This window comes from Podarcis vaucheri, assembly GCF_965113315.1.
Source record: "Podarcis vaucheri genome assembly, chromosome: 13".
NCBI lineage: Eukaryota > Metazoa > Chordata > Lepidosauria > Squamata > Lacertidae > Podarcis > Podarcis vaucheri.
The window spans coordinates 5,684,320-5,707,549 of record NC_138751.1 but is presented as its reverse complement, the minus strand read 5'-3'; the positions used below and the strand labels follow the sequence as shown (position 1 = coordinate 5,707,549).

At 47.3% G+C, this 23,230-nt stretch overlaps 1 protein-coding gene and 1 long non-coding RNA gene across 2 annotated transcripts in view; both read left to right on the top strand.

Moving 5' to 3' along the window:
- LOC309517943 (polyunsaturated fatty acid lipoxygenase ALOX15B-like) overlaps window positions 1-22,972 on the top strand; it is a 43,795-nt gene extending 20,823 nt beyond the window's left edge. The window contains exons 3-14 of the mRNA XM_082197614.1: window positions 14-95; window positions 3,889-4,011; window positions 6,598-6,701; window positions 7,321-7,493; window positions 8,744-8,887; window positions 10,955-11,158; window positions 12,882-12,968; window positions 14,720-14,889; window positions 16,031-16,152; window positions 19,575-19,675; window positions 20,862-21,032; window positions 22,786-22,972. Coding sequence (XP_082053740.1) covers window positions 14-95; window positions 3,889-4,011; window positions 6,598-6,701; window positions 7,321-7,493; window positions 8,744-8,887; window positions 10,955-11,158; window positions 12,882-12,968; window positions 14,720-14,889; window positions 16,031-16,152; window positions 19,575-19,675; window positions 20,862-21,032; window positions 22,786-22,965 — 1,661 coding nt within the window. The 3' untranslated portion in view covers window positions 22,966-22,972. The remainder of the gene's footprint in view (window positions 1-13; window positions 96-3,888; window positions 4,012-6,597; window positions 6,702-7,320; window positions 7,494-8,743; window positions 8,888-10,954; window positions 11,159-12,881; window positions 12,969-14,719; window positions 14,890-16,030; window positions 16,153-19,574; window positions 19,676-20,861; window positions 21,033-22,785) is intronic.
- The window catches only part of LOC309518151, a 155,916-nt gene that overhangs the window by 127,876 nt on the left and 4,810 nt on the right, over window positions 1-23,230 (top strand). The gene's annotated exons all lie outside the window — the stretch shown is intronic.

Here is a 23,230-nt window from a genome sequence, read left to right as displayed (position 1 = left end):
CTTTCGTGTACAGCCAAAACTCCAGCGGACGACACTCATTATCTCCAGCGGAGGCACCGCCGTGAGGAGCTGGTACTGAGTCATACGAAATATGGGTGAGTAGGAAACAAATTTACAGAGAGACCTTCCTACCTACCTACCTACCTTCATTCCTCAACAGGTGGAGGAGCAGCAACTGTTGTTGCTGTTCTTGTTTTGCAGGAGGTAATCTTCCTGCGAAATCTCTATGTGGGACAAGAAGCTACAGTTAGAACTGGATATGGAACAACTGATTGGTTCCAAATTGGGAAAGGAGTACGGCAAGGCTGTATATTGTCTCCCTGCTTATTTAACTTATATGCAGAATTCATCATGCGAAAGGCTGGGCTGGATGAATCCCAAGCCGGAATTAAGATTGCCGGAAGAAATATCAACAACCTCAGATATGCAGATGACACAACCTTGATGGCAGAAAGTGAAGAGGAATTAAAGAACCTTTTAATGAGGGTGAAAGAGGAGAGCGCAAAATATGGTCTGAAGCTCAACATCAAAAAAACGAAGATCATGGCCACTGGGCCCATCACCTCCTGGCAAATAGATGGGGAAGAAATGGAGGCAGTGAGAGATTTTACTTTCTTGGGCTCCATGATCAGTGCAGATGGTGACAGCAGTCACGAAATTAAAAGACGCCTGCTCCTTGGGAGAAAGGCGATGGCAAGCCTAGACAACATCTTAAAAAGCAGAGACATCACCTTGCCAACAAAGGTCCGTATAGTAAAAGCCATGGTTTTCCCAGTAGTGATGTATGGAAGTGAGAGCTGGACCATAAAGAAGGCTGATCGCCGAAGAATTGATGCTTTTGAATTATGGTGCTGGAGGAGACTCTTGAGAGTCCCATGGACTGCAAGAAGATCAAACCTCTCCATTCTGAAGGAAATCAGCCCTGAGTGCTCACTGGAAGGACAGATCGTGAAGCTGAGGCTCCAATACTTTGGCCACCTCATGAGAAGAGAGGACTCCCTGGAAAAGACCCTGATGTTGGGAAAGATGGAGGGCACAAGGAGAAGGGGACGACAGAGAATGAGATGGTTGGATGGTGTTCTTGAAGCCACTAGCATGAGTTTGATCAAACTGCGGGAGGCAGTGGAGGACAGAAGTGCCTGGCGTGCTCTGGTCCATGGGGTCACGAAGAGTCGGACACGACTAAACGACTAAACAACAACAACAATCTTCTACCACTGGCCCTAATAGCCGGGTATCTTCATCATATCATTACACGTGTTAATTTTGCTATCATAGTGTTTGAAATCTAACTACCCAGAAGTGTCCTTACATGATGGAGAACATGGTCAAACCTGAAGGCCACATTCACTTCTGGGAAAACTTACGGCAGCCGCTTTTTCCTTTCCTTTCTTTCATAAAAATTATACACCTCTTGATTGTAAAGAACAAACCAACCTCAAAATGGCTTACAAAAAGATAAGGCAATAAAACCAAGAAAGATTAACAACCCTACTGTAACACATACAAAAGTTAAAATATTAAAACAGATTAAAGTTATCTGTTGGTAAAGTAAAGGTAAAGGGACCCCTGACCATTAGGTCCAGTCGTGACCGATTCTGGGGTTGCGGTGCTCATCTCGCTTTATTGGCCGAGGGAGCTTCCGGGTCATGTGTACAGCTTCCGGGTCATGTGGCCAGCATGACTAAGCCGCTTCTGGCGAACCAGAGCAGCGCACGGAAACGCCGTTTACCTTCCCGACTGAGCGGTACCTATTTATCTACTTGCACTTTGATGTGCTTTCGAACTGCTAGGTTGGCAGGAGCAGGGACCGAGCAATGGGAGCTCACCCCGTCGTGGGGATTCAAACCACCGACCTTCTGATCGGCAAGTCCTAGGCTCTGGGGTTTAGCCCACAGCCTTGTCTAAATAAGAACATTTTTAGCAGGCACCAGAAAGAGTAAAGTGAAGGTGCCTGTTTGATCTCATGAGGGGGAGTTCCAAAGTGTAGGTGCTACCACAAGGACTTAGTTCTTACAAATGCAGAAAACAGGTATTGTGTGGCACTTGTAGTGGTACCAATTCTGCCAATCGAAGTGGTAAGGCGACCTTGTAGGTGCATGTGGTGGGCAGGACCAGAGGCAAAAGTGGGTGGGGCCACAAATTAAAAATGTGCCTTTGTAGAGTAGATTTGTCGCCACACACACTCCCACAGCCCTCTTTGTCCTTCTCACGGAACGACGATTCCCAGAGCGGCTTAACAGTCAATCCCTCTTCCCAGGCAACTCTAGGAATTGCAGCTCTGTGACGGGAACAGACAGGGGTCTCCTAACAACTTTCAAGATCCTTAAGCAGCCACAGTTCCCAGGATTCCTTGGGAGGAAGCCATGACAGTACAAAATGACATCCCAGTGCTTTGAACGCAGAGTGCCTTCCTTCAAACAGCCGCCGTGCCCACCATCAGGCAAATCATTCTGCACTCCTGTTATGTATTCAGTGGTCTGTGTTTGCCTAAGCTTGTGTCTGGACTAAGGATTCTGAGTTCCTGTGTTCTGATCATAGCTGTCAACTGTCCCTTATTTGGCGTGAAACTCCCTTATCCCAGCGCTGTGTCCCGCTGCTGTCCCTTATTGATGATGTCCCTTAAATTTCCCGGGTTTCATGCTCGCCCGGCTCGGGAGGGAAGCAGCGGCTTGGGGTCCTCCGCCGCGAGAGAGAGCGCGTGCACGAGCTGCCGCGTCTCCGTCTCTCCCTTTTCCCCCTCAGAGGTGCGTCGTGAGGAGACGGGTGGCGGCAGGCGGGCAGGCAGCCCCTCTCTTGCGAGACTTCTGCCGCGCTGCCAGGGGAAGCCGGAGGCGGCAGCGGCAGCGGAGGCGGCCTGAGGGAGGAGGAAGAGGAGGGGATGGGGAGGGACGCAGAAGGGTGGCGCTTCAGTGGCCACCGCGGTGCCGCAACCGCCTCATGCCGGGCTTGCGGGCGGCCTGGGCGAGATTCTCTCCCCCCCCCTCGGGCGGGGAAGGGCCAATGGAACTCCTTGCACCAGGACGACGGCAGCCCCGACGTGCTGCTTAGCATCCCCTCCAACCAGTGCAGCATCTTAATGTAGTGATTTCCCCCTCTGCATCCCTTTCATAACTCTATTTTTATAAATCATTTGTCCATCCATAGTTCAAATTTTTACTACAAGTTTTCTGTCAATCCTACCAATGTATGTAACTCTTTACAATAGCTTTTCAACTAAATTATAAACTTTCCCCATTCTTTATTAAAGAGGTCATCTTCCTGGTTTCTAATTCTGCCTGTAAGCTTTGCCACCTTGATGTCGTTCATCAGTTTTTCTGCCACTCTTCTTTGGTCGGAGTTGTAGACCCTTAGGGTCATCTAGTCCAACCCCCTGCAAAACACAGTCAGTGGCTGTTGCAGCAAAAGCAGCGTGGCTCCATCAGTGGCGGATTGATGTATAAACTAAGCAAAATCCCTTATTTTGGCTGCTGATCCCTTATTTTCAAAGCTGCTGGTCCCTTATTTTCAAATCTGTAAGTTGACAGCTATGGTTCTGATTCGCTACAAGACCACAGAACGTTTCAGGATTTGGGCCTCTGCCATTGGCCCTTGAATTCTGAGTCGTGATTCGCAGTTTGGAAGTTTAGACAGCCAATCGTGTTGGGAGTGGGTGTGGCCCAGGCCTTCAGAAATGTATATAAGCAGTTGTTATGCCCCTGTTTCCCAGTTATGTGGTTCAATAAAGGTTCTTGCTGTTATCGCCGTGTCTTGCCTCGTGGGAACCCACCTACACAGAAGGAAGCCTCACGGCATTCTATAGCATTTTCTCACTGGCAAACACCGTTCACAAGAATGCCTGGCTATCGTTTATTCATTCTCCCTCTCTCTATCAATTTATCTGCACAGGTGGAAGGAATACATCCCAGGAACTCCATATTGTGCCGATATCGATACGGACATGACGATGGAGTACAATATCCAGTACTCTTTCCCCAAAGCCACTGCCTTTTTCGGGCGTGGGACCCTCGCGTAAGTCTTGCATAACCTGCCAGCACTTCTTCTTTCTTTCTTTCTTTCTTTCTTTCTTTCTTTCTTTCTTTCTGTCTTTCTGTCTTTCTGTCTTTCTGTCTTTCTTTTAAACATCTTTATTTAAAGTTCAAAAAGTACATAATTATATGTGCCCTAAACATAAAGGTAAAGGGACCCCCGACCGTTAGGTCCAGTCATGACCGACTCTGGGGTTGCGGTGCTCATCTCGTTTTATTGGCCGAGGGAGCCGGCGTACAGCTTCCGGGTCATGTGGCCAGCAGGACAAAGCCGCTTCTGGCGATCCAGAGCAGCGCACGGAAAAGCCGTTGACCTTCCCGCTAGAGCGGTACCTATTTATCTACTTGCACTTTGACGTGCTTTCGAACTGCTAGGTTGGCAGGAGCAGGGACCGAGCAACAGGAGCTCACCCCGTCACGGGGATTCGAACCGCCGACCTTCTGATCGGCAAGTCCTAGGCCCTGTGGTTTAACCCACAGCACCACTTGCGTCCCATGCCCTAAACATGGCGAGACGTAAATAAAAGAGGGGGAAAGAAAAAGAGAAACCCGTGTAGAAGGGAAAATAAAGGGGGGGGGAGGGAAGCTATATTTTAGAAGGTTGTTATTGTACTTCACCAGACCTTAACCTACTACACTAGTGGTAAGAGTGGCTTCCAAATATTGTTGAGTTTGTCCATACCAAGTCTGTGTTAAATGCAAGTTGTTCATATGTTGCAAGTTTGTATATGTCTTCAATCCAATCGTAGAAGGGAGGCGCATTTTTATTTTTTCCAGTTCATCAGTATCAGTCTTTTTGCTGTGGTGAAAGCACAGAGAGTCCACTGTATTGTCTTTTTGTAAGGTTCCACCTGCTGGGTATATACTGTATTTTTTGCTCTATTAGACGCACTGGACGATTGGACGCACCTAGTTTTTAGGGAGGAAAACAAGAAATAAGAAAGGAACGCAAAGCATCCTGAGCGAAGAGGGAGCGCTCCTCTATCTTTAAAGGGAGCGCTGACAGAGCCTCCCGTCTGCATTCGCTGCATAAGACGCACACACATTTCCCCTTACTTTTTAGAAGGGGAAAAGTGCGTTTTATAGAGCGAAAAATACGGTAGTTCAAGAGGACATTTTGCTCTGCAAATGTACGGTTGTTCCGTACAGTTCTGTTGATAGTTTCAGTTACCTTCTGCCAAAAGTATCTGAAGAAGTGTGCATGCACACAGAAGCTCATACCAATAACAAACTTAGTTGGTCTCTAAGGTGCTACTGGAAGGTTTTTTTTATTTTGTTTCGACTATGGCAGACCAATAATAATAATAATAATAATAAATTTTATTTATATCCCGCCCTCCCCAGCCGAAGCCGGGCTCAGGGTGGCTAACAACAATAAAACAGTACAAAGGTACAACATAAACAACATTCTAAAATCATTCATTATAAAAATTAATTAATTCAAGCCACTAGCAACCATTGGGCCAGAGCTCTGCGAAGATTGCCGAGGGAGGGAGTCAGGCTGTGCCCTGGCCAAAGGCCTGGTGGAACAGCTCTGTCTTGCAGGCCCTGCGGAAGGATGTCAAGTCCCGCAGGGCCCTGGTCTCTTGTGACAGAGTGTTCCACCAGATCGGAGCCACAGCCGAAAAAGCCCTGGCTCTAGGTAACCAACACGGCTACCTACCTGTAACTAGAACTTCTGCCAAAAATCTTTCAATATAGAACAATGAGAAAACTTATGTTTTGGGGAAGCATTGTCCCTATTGCATCTCCAACCGTTAGATACCACAGATAGCCCTTTTTTAAAGAAACGTAATGGGGTCCAGGATATTGTAAATATTATTTCTTGTTGTATGAGCCTGCAAGCACTTCTTAAGCTTGAGATGACTACTGCACAGGAAGGTTTTATCTCCCCTGCTAGTCAAAAATATGGATTCAGTCTTGGGCTGGTTGTTTTGATTTCTTTAAGGCTCTAATGCCGCTGTGAGATACTTGGACCTCAGCTTGGTTGTTGAAAAAGCTGCATACAAATATTACATAATATAACCTATTCATTTCGGGACGTGTGACCCTCCAAGTGTGGTTACACTCCAAACCCTATCGGCTTTGACCCTTAAGACCCCTGGGGATTGTTTTCCAACAAGGCAACTTGCATACCTTCCAACATTTCCCCATTCAAAACCGGGACGTTCATCTTCCGGGACGCATTCCCAAGCGAGTCACGTGACTTGTGCCTTGCTCTCACGCTAGATCACAGCACCCAAAATGGCTGCCGAGATCTCGTGAGAAAAAACGGGCTGTCCTGTTTTCCCCCGGGGCGCTTGGAAGGTATAAAGTTGGTGGGCATCGCTGTTTCTTGTGGCAATGAGTTCCTTAGTTTAACAATGCAAGATGTGAAGAAAGCCTTTCTTTGGTCTGTTCTGCCGCCTCCCTTTGCACAAGACCTTGGACAGCAGCTGCCAGCCAGAGTTGGCAGCACTATGGTCTGACTCTGCGCACAAGGAAGCTTTGCTCAAGGGCAGATAACCCTCCTCCTCTGTAATGGCATGCCTCTTCCTTGACAAGTTCTCTTTCTGCATCTCCTCCTCAGGCTGTTTGAGGCCAAAATGAAGGGCTTCCTGGACAAACCTTACTCCTGGGAGAAGCTTGAGGACATCCGCAAGGTCTTCTGGTTCTACCACACCCCTGGAACAGGTCAGTGATGGCTGAGGAAGCTGCCTCTCTTCAAAGCAAACCCTTTCCGTGAGAGGTCCAGAGCGTGGCAATAGAGAACGGGCCTTTTCGGTGGTGGCTCCCCATTTGTGGAATACTCTCCCCAGAACGGCTCGCAGGTCCTAAGAGATCTATATTGGCTCCCAGTACGTTTCCGAACACAATTCAAAGTGTTGGTGGTGACCTTGAAAGCCATGAACGGCCTTGGCCCAGTATACCTGAAGGAGCACCTCCACCCCCATCGTTCAGCCCCCTAAGGTCCATCTCCGAGGGCCTTCTAACGGTTCCCTCCCTGCGAGAAGTGAAGCTACAGGGAACCAGGCAGAGGGCCTTCATGGTGGTGGCTCCCGCCCTGTGGAACATCCTCCCATCAGATGTCAAGGAGATAAACAATTATACGACCTTCCATAGACATCTGAAGGCAGCCCTGTTTAGGGAAGTTTCTAATGTCAGGTGTTTTTCTGTGTTTTTGTATTCTGTTGGAAACCGTCCAGTATGAGCAGATGATGATTATGATGATGATGATGATGATGATTGGCAAAAGCGCTTCTTTTCCACCAGGCTTTCAATGATCTGTGTCTCTCCTTCTTCCCTTCTCCAGAATATGTGTTCAGGCACTGGAAAGATGACGATTTCTTTGGCTACCAGTATCTGAATGGAATCAACCCTGTGTTGATCCGGAAATGCACCAAGATCCCGGAAAATTTCCCTGTGACCCAGGAGATGGTGGCTGGGCCTTTGGGAGAATACACTACCCTCAAGGAAGAGTTGGAGGTTGTTCATTGCTCTCCTTCTCATTGGCTGTATCTCAAAGCCACATTCGTGTGTGTGTGTGTGTGTGTGTCCTTCTCTATGCATTGTTGTTGTTTAGTCGTTTAGTCGTGTCCAACTCTTCATGACTCCATGGACCAGAGCATGCCAGGCCCTCCTGTCTTCCACTGCCTCCCACAGTTTGGTCAAACTCATGCTGGCAGCTTCGAGAACACTGTCCAGCCATCTCGTCCTCTTTCATCCCCTTCTCCTTGCACCCTCCATCTTTCCCAACATCAGGGTCTTTTCCAGGGAGTCTTCTCTTCTCACGAGGTGGCCAAAGTCTTGGAGCCTCAGCTTCACGATCTGTCCATCCAGTGAGCACTCAGGGCTGATTTCCTTCAGAATGGAGAGGTTTGATCTTCTTGCAGTCCATGGGACTCTCAAGAGTCTCCTCCAGCACCAGAATTCAAAAGCATCCATTCTTCAGCGATCAGCCTTCTTGATGGTCCAGCTCTCACTATGCATATATATGTCTAAAATATCCATAGCCCACCTCTCTAGTAATAGTATCCAAGGTAGTTAACCAAAATAGCTCTAAAGAACCAAAAATGCTGCCTTCATCAGAGGAGTATTGAAATATACTCAGAGTTGAGAGTGGATTTCATTCTCTTTATTAAGCTCATAGTGGTGAGGAGGAATGGACGTTTCCCCAGAATGTCTGCTTTATATACATTATTCACACAATGAGCCCCACCTGATTGGCTAATTCCGGGATTCACCTGTAGGTCAATCAGGTTCTGGATTCACTTCCACCTGAAGCTGGATTGGGTGGCTCCTGTGGACCAATCAAACTGCTGCATTCTGGATCCTATTGTTCTAGGGCCAATCAGACTACTGCATTCTGGATCCTATTGTTCTAGGGCCAATCAGACTACTGCATTCTGGATCCTATTGTTCTAGGGCCAATCAGACTCCTGCATTCTGGATCCTATTGTTCTAGGGCCAATCAGACTGCTGCATTCTGGATCCTATTGTTCTAGGGCCAATCAGACTCCTGCATTCTGGATCCTATTGTTCTAGGACCAATCAGACTGCTGCATTCTGGACCCTATTGTTCTAGGACCAATTAGACTGCTGCATTTTGGATCCTATTCAACTGAGTACATAGCAAGTATGATGGCAACTTTAGTCCAAAATGCTGGGCTGGGCTGACATCAGATGGGATTCAAACTTTCCTCCCTTCTCCAACCCGCTCCAACTCTGTTTTTCAGAAAGGAACCATCTACCTAGCAGATTACAAGTTGCTGGAGGGTATCCCCACCATCCTGGTGAACGGCAAAGAGCAATACATTGCTGCCCCTCTGTGTTTGCTGCACCAAAAGCCTTCTGGAGAAGTCATTCCTATAGCCATCCAGGTAACAATTAAAAAAAGAAAAAGAAAAAACAGGGAAACATTCAGCAGAAGGATTGCAAACAAGCTAGGAGGTTCCCCTCACTTAAGGGAAGTCAAAAAGATAGTCCATGAGATTGTTTTGATGACTATATGGCAAAATATTGCTCAAAAAAAGATACGCTAATATGCCCAGATTAAAATGTGAAGTACTGGGTGGAAGAAAAATTAGTAAGGAAAGATAATATGAATATACAGATGATTTGAGAAGACTGTAGAATGCAAAGATTTTTGCAAATTGTATAGTGTGGAGGAAATTGAGTAGGGGCGGAGGGAAGTGGGAGGAAGGAGAAAAGAATAATACGATGGACTGAGGAAATAGAAATGTAAATGTATGGGGGGATGGGGAGGAAATGGTGTTGGCTTTGGTACATCTGTATTGTACTGTGATATGTGAAAACCAATAGAGATAGATAGATAGATAGATAGATAGATAGATAGATAGATAGATAGATAGATGATAGAGAAATATACTCGGAGTTCATTTCATGCTCTTTATTCAGCTCATAGTGGTGAGGAAGAATGGAAGTTTCCCCAGAATGTCTGCTTTATATACATTATTTACACAATGGGCTGCACGTGATTGGCTAATTCCGGAATTTTCCTGTAGGCCAATCAGGTTGGAGATTCACTTCCATCTGGAGCCAGATTGGGTGGCTCTGGCAGACCAATCATACTGCTGCATTGTTCCAGGACCAATCAGACTGCTGCATTCTGAATCCTATTGTTCTAGGACCAATCAGACTGCTGCATTCTGAATCCTATTGTTCTAGGACCAATCAGACTGCTGCATTCTGGATCCTATTCAACTCATTACATAATAGATAGATAGATAGATAGATAGATAGATAGATAGATAGATATTCGATGAGGCCAAGGAGGCGGTAGATTCTTAGCACACAAGGAGGAAACCCTACACAAATCCGGAATGCAGTCCCTAAGACAGTTCGATGGAGCCTTGTTCACCTCCTTCCAGCAACTCCCGCAGCCATGCTGGTGCCAAATAACAATAATAATAATAATAATAATAATAATAATAATAATAATAATAATAAAATAATTTTATTTATACCCCGCTCTTCCCAGTTCAAAAACCGGGCTCAGGGCGGCTAACAACAAATTTAAAACACTTTAAAACAATTATAAAAGCAGCATAAAATACGCTATAAAAACATAAATAAAAATAAAAATAAAAAATCAGTCAGATAATCCCCAGGGCTAGCTGGCTGAATTGGTCCTACTTGGGCCAGCAAGGAGGCCAGGGGAGAGTTAGCTGTGGGATCTCAGAGCGGGTGATCTTCATAAAAGGGGAGGGGGAGGGAAGGGAAGGGAAATAAAAGATCAGGCTAAGTTCAAATTAAAGGCCAGGCGGAATAGCTCTGTCTTACAGGCCCAACGGAAGGAGATTAAATCCTGAAGGGCCCTGGTCTCATGGGACAGAGCGTTCCACCAGGTCGGAGCCACCACTGAGAAGGCCCTGGCCCTGGTGGAGGATAGTCTGGCTTCCTTAGGGCCCGGGACCTCTAAAGTATGGTTGTTCATGGACCTTAAGGTCCTCTGTGGGGCAGACCAGGAGAGGTGGTCCCGTAGATATGAGGGTCCTAAGCCACAAAGGGCTTTAAAGGTCAAGACCAGCACCTTGAACCTGACCCTGTACTCCACCGGGAGCCAGTGCAACTAGATGGGCCATGGGACAGTCTGTCTTCTAGACCAGGGGTAGGCAACTTAAGACCCAGGGGCCGGATCCGGCCCAATCGCCTTCTAAATCCGGCCTGCGAACGGTCCGGGAATCAGCGCATTTTTACATGAGTAGAATGTGTCCTTTTATTTAAAAGGCATCTCTGGGTTATTTGTGGGGCATAGGAATTTGTTCATTATTATTTTTTCAAAATATAGTCCGGCCCCCCACAAGGTCTGAGGGACAGTGGACCGGCCCCCTGCTGAAAAAGGTTGCTGACCCCTGTTGTAGATAGTCTGAAAACACCTTACTTTGCCGTTGCATCTTTTATTTTATTGTGATTCCCTCTTCCAGCTGAGCCAGCGCCCAGGTCCCCAAAGTCCCATTTTCTTGCCCACCGACGAAGAGTGGATCTGGACCTTAGCCAAGACCTGGGTGCGAAACTCCGAATTCCACATCCACGAGGTGAACACCCACCTGCTCCGTGGACACCTGATGGCGGAAGTCTTTGCGGTGTCGACACTGAGGCAGCTGCCCATGTGTCACCCCCTGTACAAGGTGAGAGAGCCCAGAGGGGCTGAGTTTGGGGCATTTAGCGGCAAGTACAGGGAGGGATATAGGGACGCGGGTGGCGCTGTGGGTTAAACCACAGAGCCTAGGACTTGCCGATCAGAAGGTCGGCGGTTCAAATCCCCGCGACGGGGTGAACTCCCATTGCTTGGTCCCTGCTCCTGCCAACCTAGCAATTCAAAATCACGTCAAAGTGCAAGTAGATAAATAGGTACCCCTCCGGCGGGAAGGTAAACGGTGTTTCCATGTGCTGCTCTGGTTCGCCAGAAGCGGCTTAGTCATGCTGGCCACATGACCCAGAAGCTGTACTCCGGCTCCCTCGGCCAATAAAGCGAGATGAGCGCCGCAACCCCAGAGTCGGTCACGACAGGACCTAATGGCCAGGGGTCCCTTTACCTTTACAGGGAGGGATGTTTTCGGCATCCTCTTTTATCTTTTGAAGGAAACGAACCACATCTGGGGGAAAAGGCTGCCTCTCTCAGAGGAGGCAGCAATGCTACCAGCCTGGATGGCTTTGAAAGAAAACTTTGCCCCCTCTTATAAAAAAATAATAATAACTTGTGGGTATCTCGTGAATCTGAAAGTTAGAAGATTGGGGACAAATAAAAAGAAATCATTCTTGATGCAATGAATAGTTAAACTGTGGAACTCATTCCTGCAGGAGGTAGTCAAGGCCAACAATCTAGAAGGCTTTAAAAGCGGACTGGTCAAATTCATGGAGGGGGAGAGGGCTATGGATTGGACTCGAGAGGGGTGGGGTGGAGGGGCTGCGAAGGGGAGAATCAGGGGAAGAACATGCTATGACTTCAATTACAAGACCTTTGTCTCTGCGTACTTTGAGACATCCCCCCCCATCCTTACACTTTTTTGGGGACAGGGGGCGGGCTGGTGTGGAGGACTACCTGGTCCTGAATGGGGTAACTGTGCCCACGAAGGACCAGGTGTGCAGCCTGGGAGTCATTTTGGACTCACCGCTGTTCATGGAGGCACAGGGCAATTCTGTGTCCAGGGCAGCTGTTTACCAGCTCCATCTGGTATGCAGGATGAGACCCTCCCTGCCCACAGACTGTCTCGCCAGAGTGGTGCATGCTCTGGTTATCTCCCGCTTGGACTACTGCCATGCGCTCTATGTGGGGCTACCTTTGAAGGTGACCCGGAAACTGCAATTAATCCAGAATGTGGCAGCTAGATTGGTGACTGGGAGCGGCTGCTGAGACCACGTAACACCAGTCCTGAAAGACCTACATTGGCTCCCAGTACGTTTCGGAGCACAATTCAAAGTGTTGGTGCTGACCTTTAAAGTCCTAAACGGCCTCAAAGGCCCAGTATACCTGAAGGAGCGTCTCCACCCCCATCGTTCTGCCCAGACACTGAGGTCCAGCTCCGAGGGCCTTCTGGCGGTTCCCTCATTGCGAGAAGCCAAGTTACAGGGAACCAGGCAGAGGGCTTCTTGGTAGTGGCACCCGCCCTGTAGAATGCCCTCCCACCAGATGTCAAAGCGATAAACAACTACCTGACATTCAGAAGACATCTGAAGGCAGCCCTGTTTAGGGAAGCTTTTAATGTTTGATGTATCACAGTATTTTAATATTCTTTTGGGAGCCGCCCAGAGTGGCTGGGGAAACCCAGCCAGATGGGCGGGGTATAAATAATAAATTATTATTATTATTATTATTATTATTACACGTGTTCCCTTTCTGCCCCCCTCCAGCTCTTGATTCCTCACCTCCGTTATTCCATCCATATCAACGTGCTGGCCAGGACTTACCTTATCAGCCAAGGAGGTACCTTTGACAAGGTAAGTGGGAGACTCGTGGGACGCCCTTGGAGGAATGCTTGGTGACCCCACCGTGGAATGCCTTCCGCGCTGAGCCAGCTCTTCAGGCCCCAGGGCACACGGTGACCTCTGTTCTTCCACATCCTACCCATTCGACCGCAGGGTGATTCGCAGCTGACTTGGGGAGTCTTTTCTGGGGGTGCCTCTCTGTTTTGCAGGGCTCTGAGGGCAGTCTTCTGTTTTGGAAGTGCCCTGCTTTTGAAGGCTGCCCAGTTTGGTTTAAGGATGCAGAACCCAAAGGAGGAGATTCAGTGGGGAGATTTAAGGTTTCCTCCCAAGGGAGCAGGTTGAGCTACAGGCCTCCCTGCCAGATTTAAATGCATTGGGGATAGATCCCAGGTTAGTCTTCCTCAGAAGCCGATAGATGTAGCTAACTTAAGCCTGTTCGTTTCAGTGGATGTGCTCTGAGTACAAGTTAACAGGGTACAACACAATAACACAATTTAGTAAAAGGTAAAGGGACCCCTGACCATTAGGTCCAGTCGTGGCCGACTCTGGGGTTGCGGCGCTCATCTCGCTTTACTGGCCGAGGGAGCCGGCGTACAGCTTCCGGGTCATGTGGCCAGCATGACTAAGCCGCTTCTGGCGAACCAGAGCAGCGCATGGAAACGCCGTTTACCTTCCCACCAGAGCGGTACCTATCGATCTACTTGCACTTGACGTGCTTTCGAACTGCTAGGTTGGCAGGAGCAGGGACCGAGCAAAGGGAGCTCACCCCGTTGTGGAGATTCGAACCGCCGACCTTCTGATTGGCAAGTCCTAGGCTCTGTGGTTTAACCCACAGCACCACCTGCGTCCCACAGCCCAATTTAAATCATGGCAATTCTTTCCTCTCTCTTTTTTGCAAAGTAGTTTTTATTTGGTTTTTTAAAAATATAAATTTATAACAAAATCAATTAAAAATCCGTATAAGGAGATTACTCTGAATCTCACTACTACCCCCCCATCCCCTCTATAGGTCCTAATATCAATCAGTCCATAATACACATTTTTTAATCCATCTAAATTGTCCATAGTTTTTGTTACATTTGTTGTTGTTTAGTCATGTCCGACTCTTTGTGACCCCCTGGACCAGAGCACACCAGGCACTCCTGTCTTCCACTGCCTCCTGTAGTTACATTACAAGTGTGATTAAAATCCTGCTAATGTTTTCATCTGTTTGCAATGGTCTCCTGAATAAATTATAAACAAATTCCCATTCTTTTTTAAAGTTCTTGTCCTCTTGGTTCCTGATCTTCCCAGTTAATTTTGCCATTTCAGCACATTCCATCAACTTGGTCTGCCATTCTTCCCTGGTTGAGATTGTTTCTTCCTTCTATCTCTGGGCAAATAACATCCGTGCAGCTGTTGTTGCGTACATGAACAGTCTTTTCTGGTCCTTTGGGATCGCGGTACCTATAATTCCAAATAAGAAAGCTTCTGGTGTTTTTTTTTAGCAAATGTTATTTTAAACATTTTTTTCATTTCATTATATATCATCTCCCAGAAAGTTTTTGTTACCTGACACCTCCACCACATATGACGAAAGGTACCTAAATTATAGCAATTGTTTCCAAGTCTATACATATAGATCAGCACTGGCAAGTGTTAGATTATACACGGGGCTGCCTCTGAAGATAGTTTGGAAACTTCAGCTGGGGCAGAATTCGATGTGCCTCATTTTGGAGTGTGCTGAGTGGTCTTCTCCCCTCCCCACCCGCTTTCTGCCGCAGGCCATAGCGACCGGGCGCAGAGGGTTAGCTGTGCTTCTTAAAAAGTGCCTGGACAACCTGACCTATACGGATCTGTGCCTCCCTGAGGATATTGAGGCCCGAGGAGTCGGCTCGCTTGCCGATTACTACTACAGGGACGACGGGCTGAAGATATGGGATGCCATCGAGAGGTAAGAGAAACAGGATTCGCTGGGTGCTTTCAGTGGAATGGCTGGAGTCTTCTTCAAACATCAGCCCCATGCCCACCAGTTCCTCGCACGGCACGCCTGATCTCAAACTCTGCTCCCAGTTTCCAGAGTGGTTTGCTGCCATGTATGGTGTGGGGAGAGCTGCTACTCAAGAGCAAGGCATCAAAGCACATGTAGTGCACAGACACGAATCCTGGGGATGGTAATTTCCACCAAGACCGTATAACACCGGTCCTGAAAGACCTACATTGGCTCCCAGTACCTTTCCGAGCACAATTCAAAGTGTTGGTGCTGATCTTTAAAGCTCTAAACAGCCTCAAAGGCCCAGTAGACCTGAAGGAGCGTCTCCACCCCCATCATTCAGCCCGGACACTGAGGTCCAGCTCTGAGGGCCTTCTGGCGGTTCCCTCCCTGCGAGAAGTGAGGTTACAGGGAACCAGACAGAAGGCCTTCTCGGTGGTGGCGCCCGCCCTGCGGAACACTCTACCATCAGATGTCAAGGAAATAAACTTTTTAGAAGTCATCTGAAGGCAGCCCCATTTAGGGAAGTTTTGTATGTTTGATGTTTTAATATTCTGTTGGGAGCCACCCAGAGTGGCTGGGGAAATTGTTGTTGCTATTGTTGTTATTGTTACAGTGGTGCCCTGCAAGACGAATGCCTCGCAAGACGGAAAACTCGCTGGACGAAAGAGTTTTCCGTTTTGGAGGTGCTTCGCAAAACGAATTTCCTATGGGATTGCTTCGCAAGACGAAAATGTCTTGCGAGTTCCTGCTGGTTTTTTTCCCTCCCCCCCCCTTTTTCTAAGCCGCTAAGCCGCTTATCAGCTGATCCGATCAGCAGATAAGCCGCTAATAGCGCTAATAGCACTAATCCGCTAATCCTTCAATGGGCTTGCTTCGCAAGACGAAAAAACCGCTAGATGAAGAGAATCACAGAACGGACTCTTTTCGTCTTGCGAGGCACCACTGTATTATAGTTCACGCCTCACAGAGCTACAATTCACAGCACCCTTAAGCTCCCAGGATTATTTGCAGGATGCCGTGAACTTTAAATGTGATTTAAATGCGTGGTGTGCACACAGCCTGCCTGGGGAGCCGGCCTAACGTCTCATTTTTCCCACAGCTTCGTCTCTGGCATCGTGGAACTGTACTACAAAAGCAACTTGTCTGTCCAGAGAGATTACGAGCTTCAGGCCTGGATCTGCGACATCTTCACAAAGGGCTTTCTCTCCAAGCGGTCATCAGGTACTCCGCCAAACCCATTTCCTGCTGCTTCTTTGTTTTGCTCGCTGTTTTCCTTCCTTCGGGACTTGTTTAGACAGCCCGTCACACTTTGGGAAGCCTATAAAAAGTATCCGCTTCCCCACAGGCCCCTTAACTTGGCGGAGGAGCACAAAATGTAACGCTGCCACGCGGCTAACAATACCTCTGGTGTGCAGCCAGCTGCGATGCACTATTTCATGGTATCATAGAATTGTTGAGTTGGTAAGGGACACCCAGGGTCATCTAGTCCAACCCGCAGGAATGTGCATTTAACATGAACATCTGTTTTATTATGCTCTTCAGCCATGTCTGAGCCCCAACGCAAGTCACAGTGTGAAAACACACAAAGGAAGCTGCAGTTAGATTGGGGGTACTTGGAGGGTGTTGCAATAACAAAATTAAGGTCTTATGTATAATAAATGTTCATAAATGTACAAAGCAAACACGTACATAAATACATAAACCACATGTCTGAAGCAGCACAGGAAAACAGCCTGGAAACCATTTTGATTCCCAAACTGACCAAATGATTTCTCTGCAAGGTCAAGGAAAATGGAAAAGCCTCCCCACTGTTTTTTCATTCACAAATCCTGACTTTAGGGTATGTCTGTGTATGAATAGGGTGAGCCTGTGACCTGGCTCAGGAACTAAGTATTTGTCATTACAAAAGACTGGCCAGGCTCCCCAGGGTATCCAATCAAGTGAGCATTAACAGGTAACCTGCCGGACAGGAGATAAACAACACACTCAGATTTCTGTTGTAGACCACCTTTTCTGTGATGTAGGGATGATGTTTCTGGGGGTGGTCTTGGACTCCAAGGCTGGCAATTTAAAATGTCTATATAAGGGCGGGCACACCTGGGTTCGGAATCCTCCTCCTTCCCTGTGTGTGAGAGGATCACCCTGTTGCAACAGATCAATAAAGATCAGGCTTACGAACTGCTTTGCTTCTCAATATTCTCTGGTCGACCTCTGTTATTCTCTCCAATCGATGGAGAACCTGCAAAGGACTCTATAAGGGCTCTTGTGTCCCCCATAAGGGAAGAAGGGCAGAATTTTGTTTAATACAGTGTGTAACAGCAGAGTCTCCAGACCCCTGGCAGTTGAAGCCGTAGATCAGGTTCCTAGGCCCTTTCCTCCAGTTGATGGGGGCGGGAGGAGAAGCTGAGGGACTTGGAGTGACGAGATTTTTGTTTGGGGGGGGCAGCCAAATGTTTTGTTGTTTTTAAAGGAAATCAAAGTTGTTGAGCTTTCCCCCTTGGATGGAAGCCAGGGAGCCCAACACTAGATGGCGCCAGAGACAACAGCAGGCGGATTCTAGTTTTGTCTCTGTCCTTTTCCCTACTGAAGTTCTGTAACGCCACCAGCGCTTTAGTGGTCACGAGGGAAGGGAGGAAGACCCGATCCTATTTCTGCTCTAGGGTCCCTGTCTCCAGCCAACCTGAGTAAAATATTGGGGGGCAGGCAAGCATCACCCCATATAATAGATCACAAGATCTCTCTCGCTCTCTTTCCCTCTCAAATACACACACAAACACCCCTCATTTGTGGTTTTTTATAATAATTTTTATTGCGTTTTCAATTTTATCATAATCACAGTTTCAGTACATAATTCAATAAACTCAAACATTGCTCTAACCGAGCACCGACCTCCCCCCGCCCCTCTTTCTGACTTCCATACATAATTACATTATTCTTAGTATTTCTATCACCACTTTTTTACCTTCTCTCTTATTTTTGTATTTCTCCTCATTAAATGTAAATCACTTTCTTATATTCTCATTACAAAACATTTCAACTCAAACCTGCAAATGTTTTCCGATGTTTACAATGTTCTTTCATATAGAATATAAATTTGCTCCAGTCCTTTTGAAAGAGTTTGTTGCACTGATTCCGGATCTTCCCCCATCAGCTTTGCTAACTCTACCACACACACACACCATTTGAACGGCAACGGCCATCAACTTTGGGGCCGCCCAACCTCTGTTTATAAACCTCCAACAAAGGAGGGAACCCTCTTTCTGAGGGCGGTCCGCCCCACTGTCAAAATCCAACATGCATTGTAAAGTGCCGGTCTTCAATTGGTGGGCCAGGACCTGCAAGTGAGTTGCTGGGGGTTGCAAGAGGAGCACGACTCCCTTGCAGACATATGGTACAAGATTAAGGAACAGGTTGCTGTGGGTGAAACCACAGAGCCTAGGACTTGCCGATCAGAAGGTCGGCGGTTTGAATCCCCGCAACGGGGTGAGCTCGCATCACTCAGTCCCTGCTCCTGCCAACCTAGCAGTTCGAAAGCAAGTCAAAGTGCAAGTAGATAAATAGGTACCACTCTGGCGGGAAGGTAAACGGCGTTTCCATGCGCTGCTCTGGTTCGCCAGAAGCGGCTTAGTCATGCTGGCCACATGACCCGGAAGCTGTACGCCGGCTCCCTCGGCCAATAAAGCGAGATGAGCACCGCAACCCCAGAGTCGGCCACGACTGGACCTAATAGTCAGGGGTCCCTTTACCTTTTTACCCAAGAACAAAAATTTATGTAAAAATGGGATAGATATATGTTCAAAAATATAGTAAAGGTTCACTATATATGCTAGCGTTCGACTGACGTTGGAGAGAAATTGAGTTGAGAAACGAGCTCAAGGGTACATATTGATATAGGAATGCATTAGATAAAATGTAAAGAAATATACAATAATAAGAGTACATTCCTTTGAGAGAAAAAAGAATATACAACGAGATTGACAGGAAGTCCATAGTGTTGGTACAAATATTATTTTGAATTAGCTTTATGTCTTTCTTTTTTCTTTTTTCTTTCTTTAGGTACATAAATTCGACATACCATATTTTTCGCTCTATAAGACGCACCCGAACATAAGATGCACCTAGTTTTAGAGAAGGAGAACAAGGGAAAAAATATTCTCTCCCTCTCTGCGCAGCACCTCTCCAGCGAAGCAAAGTCACAACAGCAAGAGGGATTGCTGTGCAGCGAAAGCACCGATCCCTCTTGCTCTCCTGGCTTCTGGGATAGCTGCGCAGCCTCCATTCGCTCCATAAGACGCACACACATTTCCCCTTACTTTTTAGGAGGGGAAAAGTGCGTCTTATAGAGCGAAAAATACGGTATCAACTTTGTATACATGTTGGAAACTATACTATAATATGCCCTGTAATGTAATATGATAATGTATACATATGTGACATAAGAACGTTAATAAAAAAAGAAAAAAAAGAAACGGGACCCAAGATCCGTGGTTAGGTTAAATCCCAGGCTGTTGGGTTTGAGCAAAAGATGGCCGAGGCTTGGACTCGCTGGCTCTCACGGTCCCCTTGCAACGCTACAGCTCTATGATTCTCTGTTTGCTTGAAGATACCTGTTGTAAAGGACTTGTCCTCTCGCTTCCCTGCAGGCATTCCTTCCTCCATCCGCTCTGTTCCGGAACTCATCAAGTTTCTGACCATGGCGATCTTCACGTGCTCAGCCCATCATGCGGCCGTAAACAGTGGGCAGGTAAGTGATTCTGCCCTCCTTCCTTGCTTGAGGACGGCGTATCTGTGTCAGGGATGTCTGAAGGCGCTGATTCCCATTCTGAAACACGCTCGTCTCTTTTTTTGGTTTCACAAGTTCATTCACACAAATAAAACTCTTAGAAATATTAGAATTGAACACGAGATTCTTCCAAATCTTTGGACTTCCCTCCGCGGGTTCTTTAAATAACTTTGGTGTTTAGTCGTGTCCAACTCTTCGTGACCCCCTGGACCAGAGCACGCCAGGCACTCCTGTCTTTCACTGCCTCCCACAGTTTGGTCAAACTCATGCTGGTAGCTTCGAGAACACTGTCCCACCATCTCGTCCGCCATTGTCCCCTTCTCCTTGCGCCCTCCATCTTTCCCAGCACCAGGGTCTTTTCCAGAGAGTCTTCTCTTCTCATGAGGTGGCCAAAGTCTTGGAGCCTCAGCTTCAGGATCTGTCCTTCCAGTGAGCACTCAGGGCTGATTTCCTTCAGAATGGAGAGGTTTGATCTTCTTGCAGTCCATGGGACTCTCAAGAGTCTCCTCCAGCACCAGAATTCAAAAGCATCCATTCTTTGGCGATCAGCCTTCTTTATGGTCCAGCTCTCACTTCCATACATCACTACAGGGAAAACCATAGCTTTAACTATACGGACCCTTGTTGGCAAAGTTAAATAACTTTATCAACTGCATATTATAAGTTGATCCAAATTACAACCCTCCGTTCTATCCAAAGTCTTTGTGTCATTGCAAGTTATTTAAAGCCCACCAGAGAGTTCATGTGTTTATAGTGTTCTTTTAAGTACATTCTATGTTTGCCCCATTCTCTACTGAAGTTCTGTCTTCCTGTTTCCCAGTCAGTCTTGCCACCTCTGCATCGTCCAATGATTTCATCTGCCAGTCCTTCCTCGTAGCTATCTTCTCATCTTTCCGGCTCCGAAACGTGCTTGTCACAGCGGTGCTTCTGTTCCACCTTTGACTTTTGCAAAATGCAAAAAATAAAATAAATGCAATTTGTCTGGCTGCCTGCCTGCCAAAAAAAGATCCTTTCTGATCTTTGGGGATAGTAAAATGAAACAACAACCGAAAGGAGGAGTGTTATGCTCTTCTGCTTTTAAATCAATAGATATGCGCTGAGTTTGCAGACTCTGTTTAACTTTCTTCTGTCCTCCCCTGGGCTGCAGTTTGAAATGGGTGCCTTCATGCCCAACTTGCCATCGTCCATGAGGAAACCTCCGCCGGACGTTAAAGCCCCAGTGACGCTGAAGGAGTACCTGGACATCATCCCCGAGATGAACACCACCAGCCAAGTCCTCTCCGTCATCTGGGTCTTGCGGAACGAGGATTTTGACATGGTAAGAATGTCCAGAATGCGGCAGCCAGACTGGTGACTGGGAGTGGCCGCCGGGACCACATAACACCGGTCCTGAGAGATCTGCATTGGCTCCCAGTACGTTTCCAAGCACAATTCAAAGTGTTGGTGCTGACATTTAAAGCCCTTAAGCGGCCCAGTAGACCTGAAGGAGCGTCTCCACCCCCATCGTTCAGCCCAGACACTGAGATCCAGCAACGAGGTCCTTCTGGCGGTTCCCTCACGGCGAGAAGCCAAGTTACAGGGAACCAGGCAGAGGGCCTTCTCGGTGGTGGCACCCGCCCTGTGGAACGCCCTCTCTTCAGATGTCAAAGAGATAAACAACTACCTGACATTCAGAAGACATCTTAAGGCAGCCCTGTTCAGGGAAGTTTTTAATGTGTGACATTTTAGTGTATTTTTTGTTTTTGTGGAAGCCGCCCAGAGTGGCTGGGGAAACCCAGCCAGATGGGCGGGGTACAAATAATAAATTATTATTATTATTATTAGTAGTAGTAGTAAGAAAGGAGGACCTGGGAGAGACCTGGGTCCGTATCCCCACTCAGCCAGAAAGCTTGCTGGTTGACTTTGCTGCCTCTCAGCCTAAGCCACCAGATCAGCAATAAATCACATTTCACCAGTGAGGTGAGCTCGCTTCATTCAAAGCTCAGGAGGCCCAGGCCTAGTGAGCACAACAACTCTTTGCCCCAATGAGGCAGTTGCAAGGACTGAAGGTCTACTCCTTGCCACAGCTCCCTAGGTCCCAAGAAACCTGAGACTGCTTCCCTTTGTCTGTCTCGGCTCCACCCTCTTCATCCACCCCTTTTATTTTGACAAAGTAATAATCATAAATAAATAAGAATAAAAATATGCGCATCCCGCCACTGAGACCATTGTAACTATCCAACCTCCCAAAATTTCAAACCTCTTGCGATGGTTTGACCCCTTTCCATTTTAACAGTATAAATTTTACAAACATAATAATAATAATAATAATAATAATAATAATAATTATTATTATTATTATTATTTATTATTATTTATACCCCGCCCATCTGGCTTGGTTTCCCCAGCCACTCTGGGCGGCTTCCAACCGAATATTAAAAACAATACAGCGTCAGACATTAAAAACTTCCCTAAACAGGGCCGCCTTCAGTTGTCTTTTAGAAGTAAAATAGTTGTTTACCTTCCACATCTCCCTCAAAATCATTTCTCCTGCATATTCCCCGTCTTACCTTAATGGCACATGTTAATTGATCATGAATAGCGATATCCCACACCTCTTTATACCATTCATTCAACGTTCATTCCCTACTAAAAAATCTACAACACTTAAAATATAAATCCGGGGACATTAAATGAAATCCGGGGACGGACTTTGTAAATCCGGTTACTGTCCCCGGGAAACGGGGACGTCTGGTGTTGTTGTCGTTTAGTCGTTTAGTCATTTAGTCGTGTCCGACTCTTCGTGACCCCCTGGACCAGAGCATGCCAGGCACTCCTGTCTTCCACTGCCTCCCACACTTTGGTCAAACTCATGCTGGTAGCTTCGAGAACACTATCCCACCATCTCGTCCTCCGTCGTCCCCTTCTCCTTGTGCCCTCCATCTTTCCCAACATCAGGGTCTTTTCCAGGGAGTCTTCTCTTCTCATGAGGTGGCCAAAGTATTGGAGCTTCAGCTTCAGGATCTGTCCTGGACGTCTGGTAACAATAAACTAAACTGACCCTGCATCTCTCTCTCTGTACCTGTTTGCAGAAACCTCTGGGGCAATACGACGACGAGCACTTTGTCGAGGAGGAACCGAAGCAGCTCATAAGGGCCTTTCAAGAGCGCCTGGCGCACATTTCCGAGGAAATCAAGAGCAGGAACAAGTCGATGAAGTTTCCTTACACCTACCTGTGCCCAGACAACATAGAGAACAGCACGTGCATATAGAAGCCGGGTTTTGCAGCGCAGCGCGTGCTTCCAGACCACACTGACTCTGCTGCGGTGCAGCCTTCCTCAACCCGGCGCCCTCCGGGTGCTCGATACTACAACTCCCGCCGGCCCCCAAGTCCAAAACATATGGAGGGCGCCCGGTTAGAGGAAGGCTGTTTTTGAGTTTCTCTTTATGGAGAAACAGAAGCGCAGCCCCACATCGCTAGAGATTTCTTTGAGTGCAGTAGGCTAGGGCCTGTGATTGTAAACACAGGACAGGAAT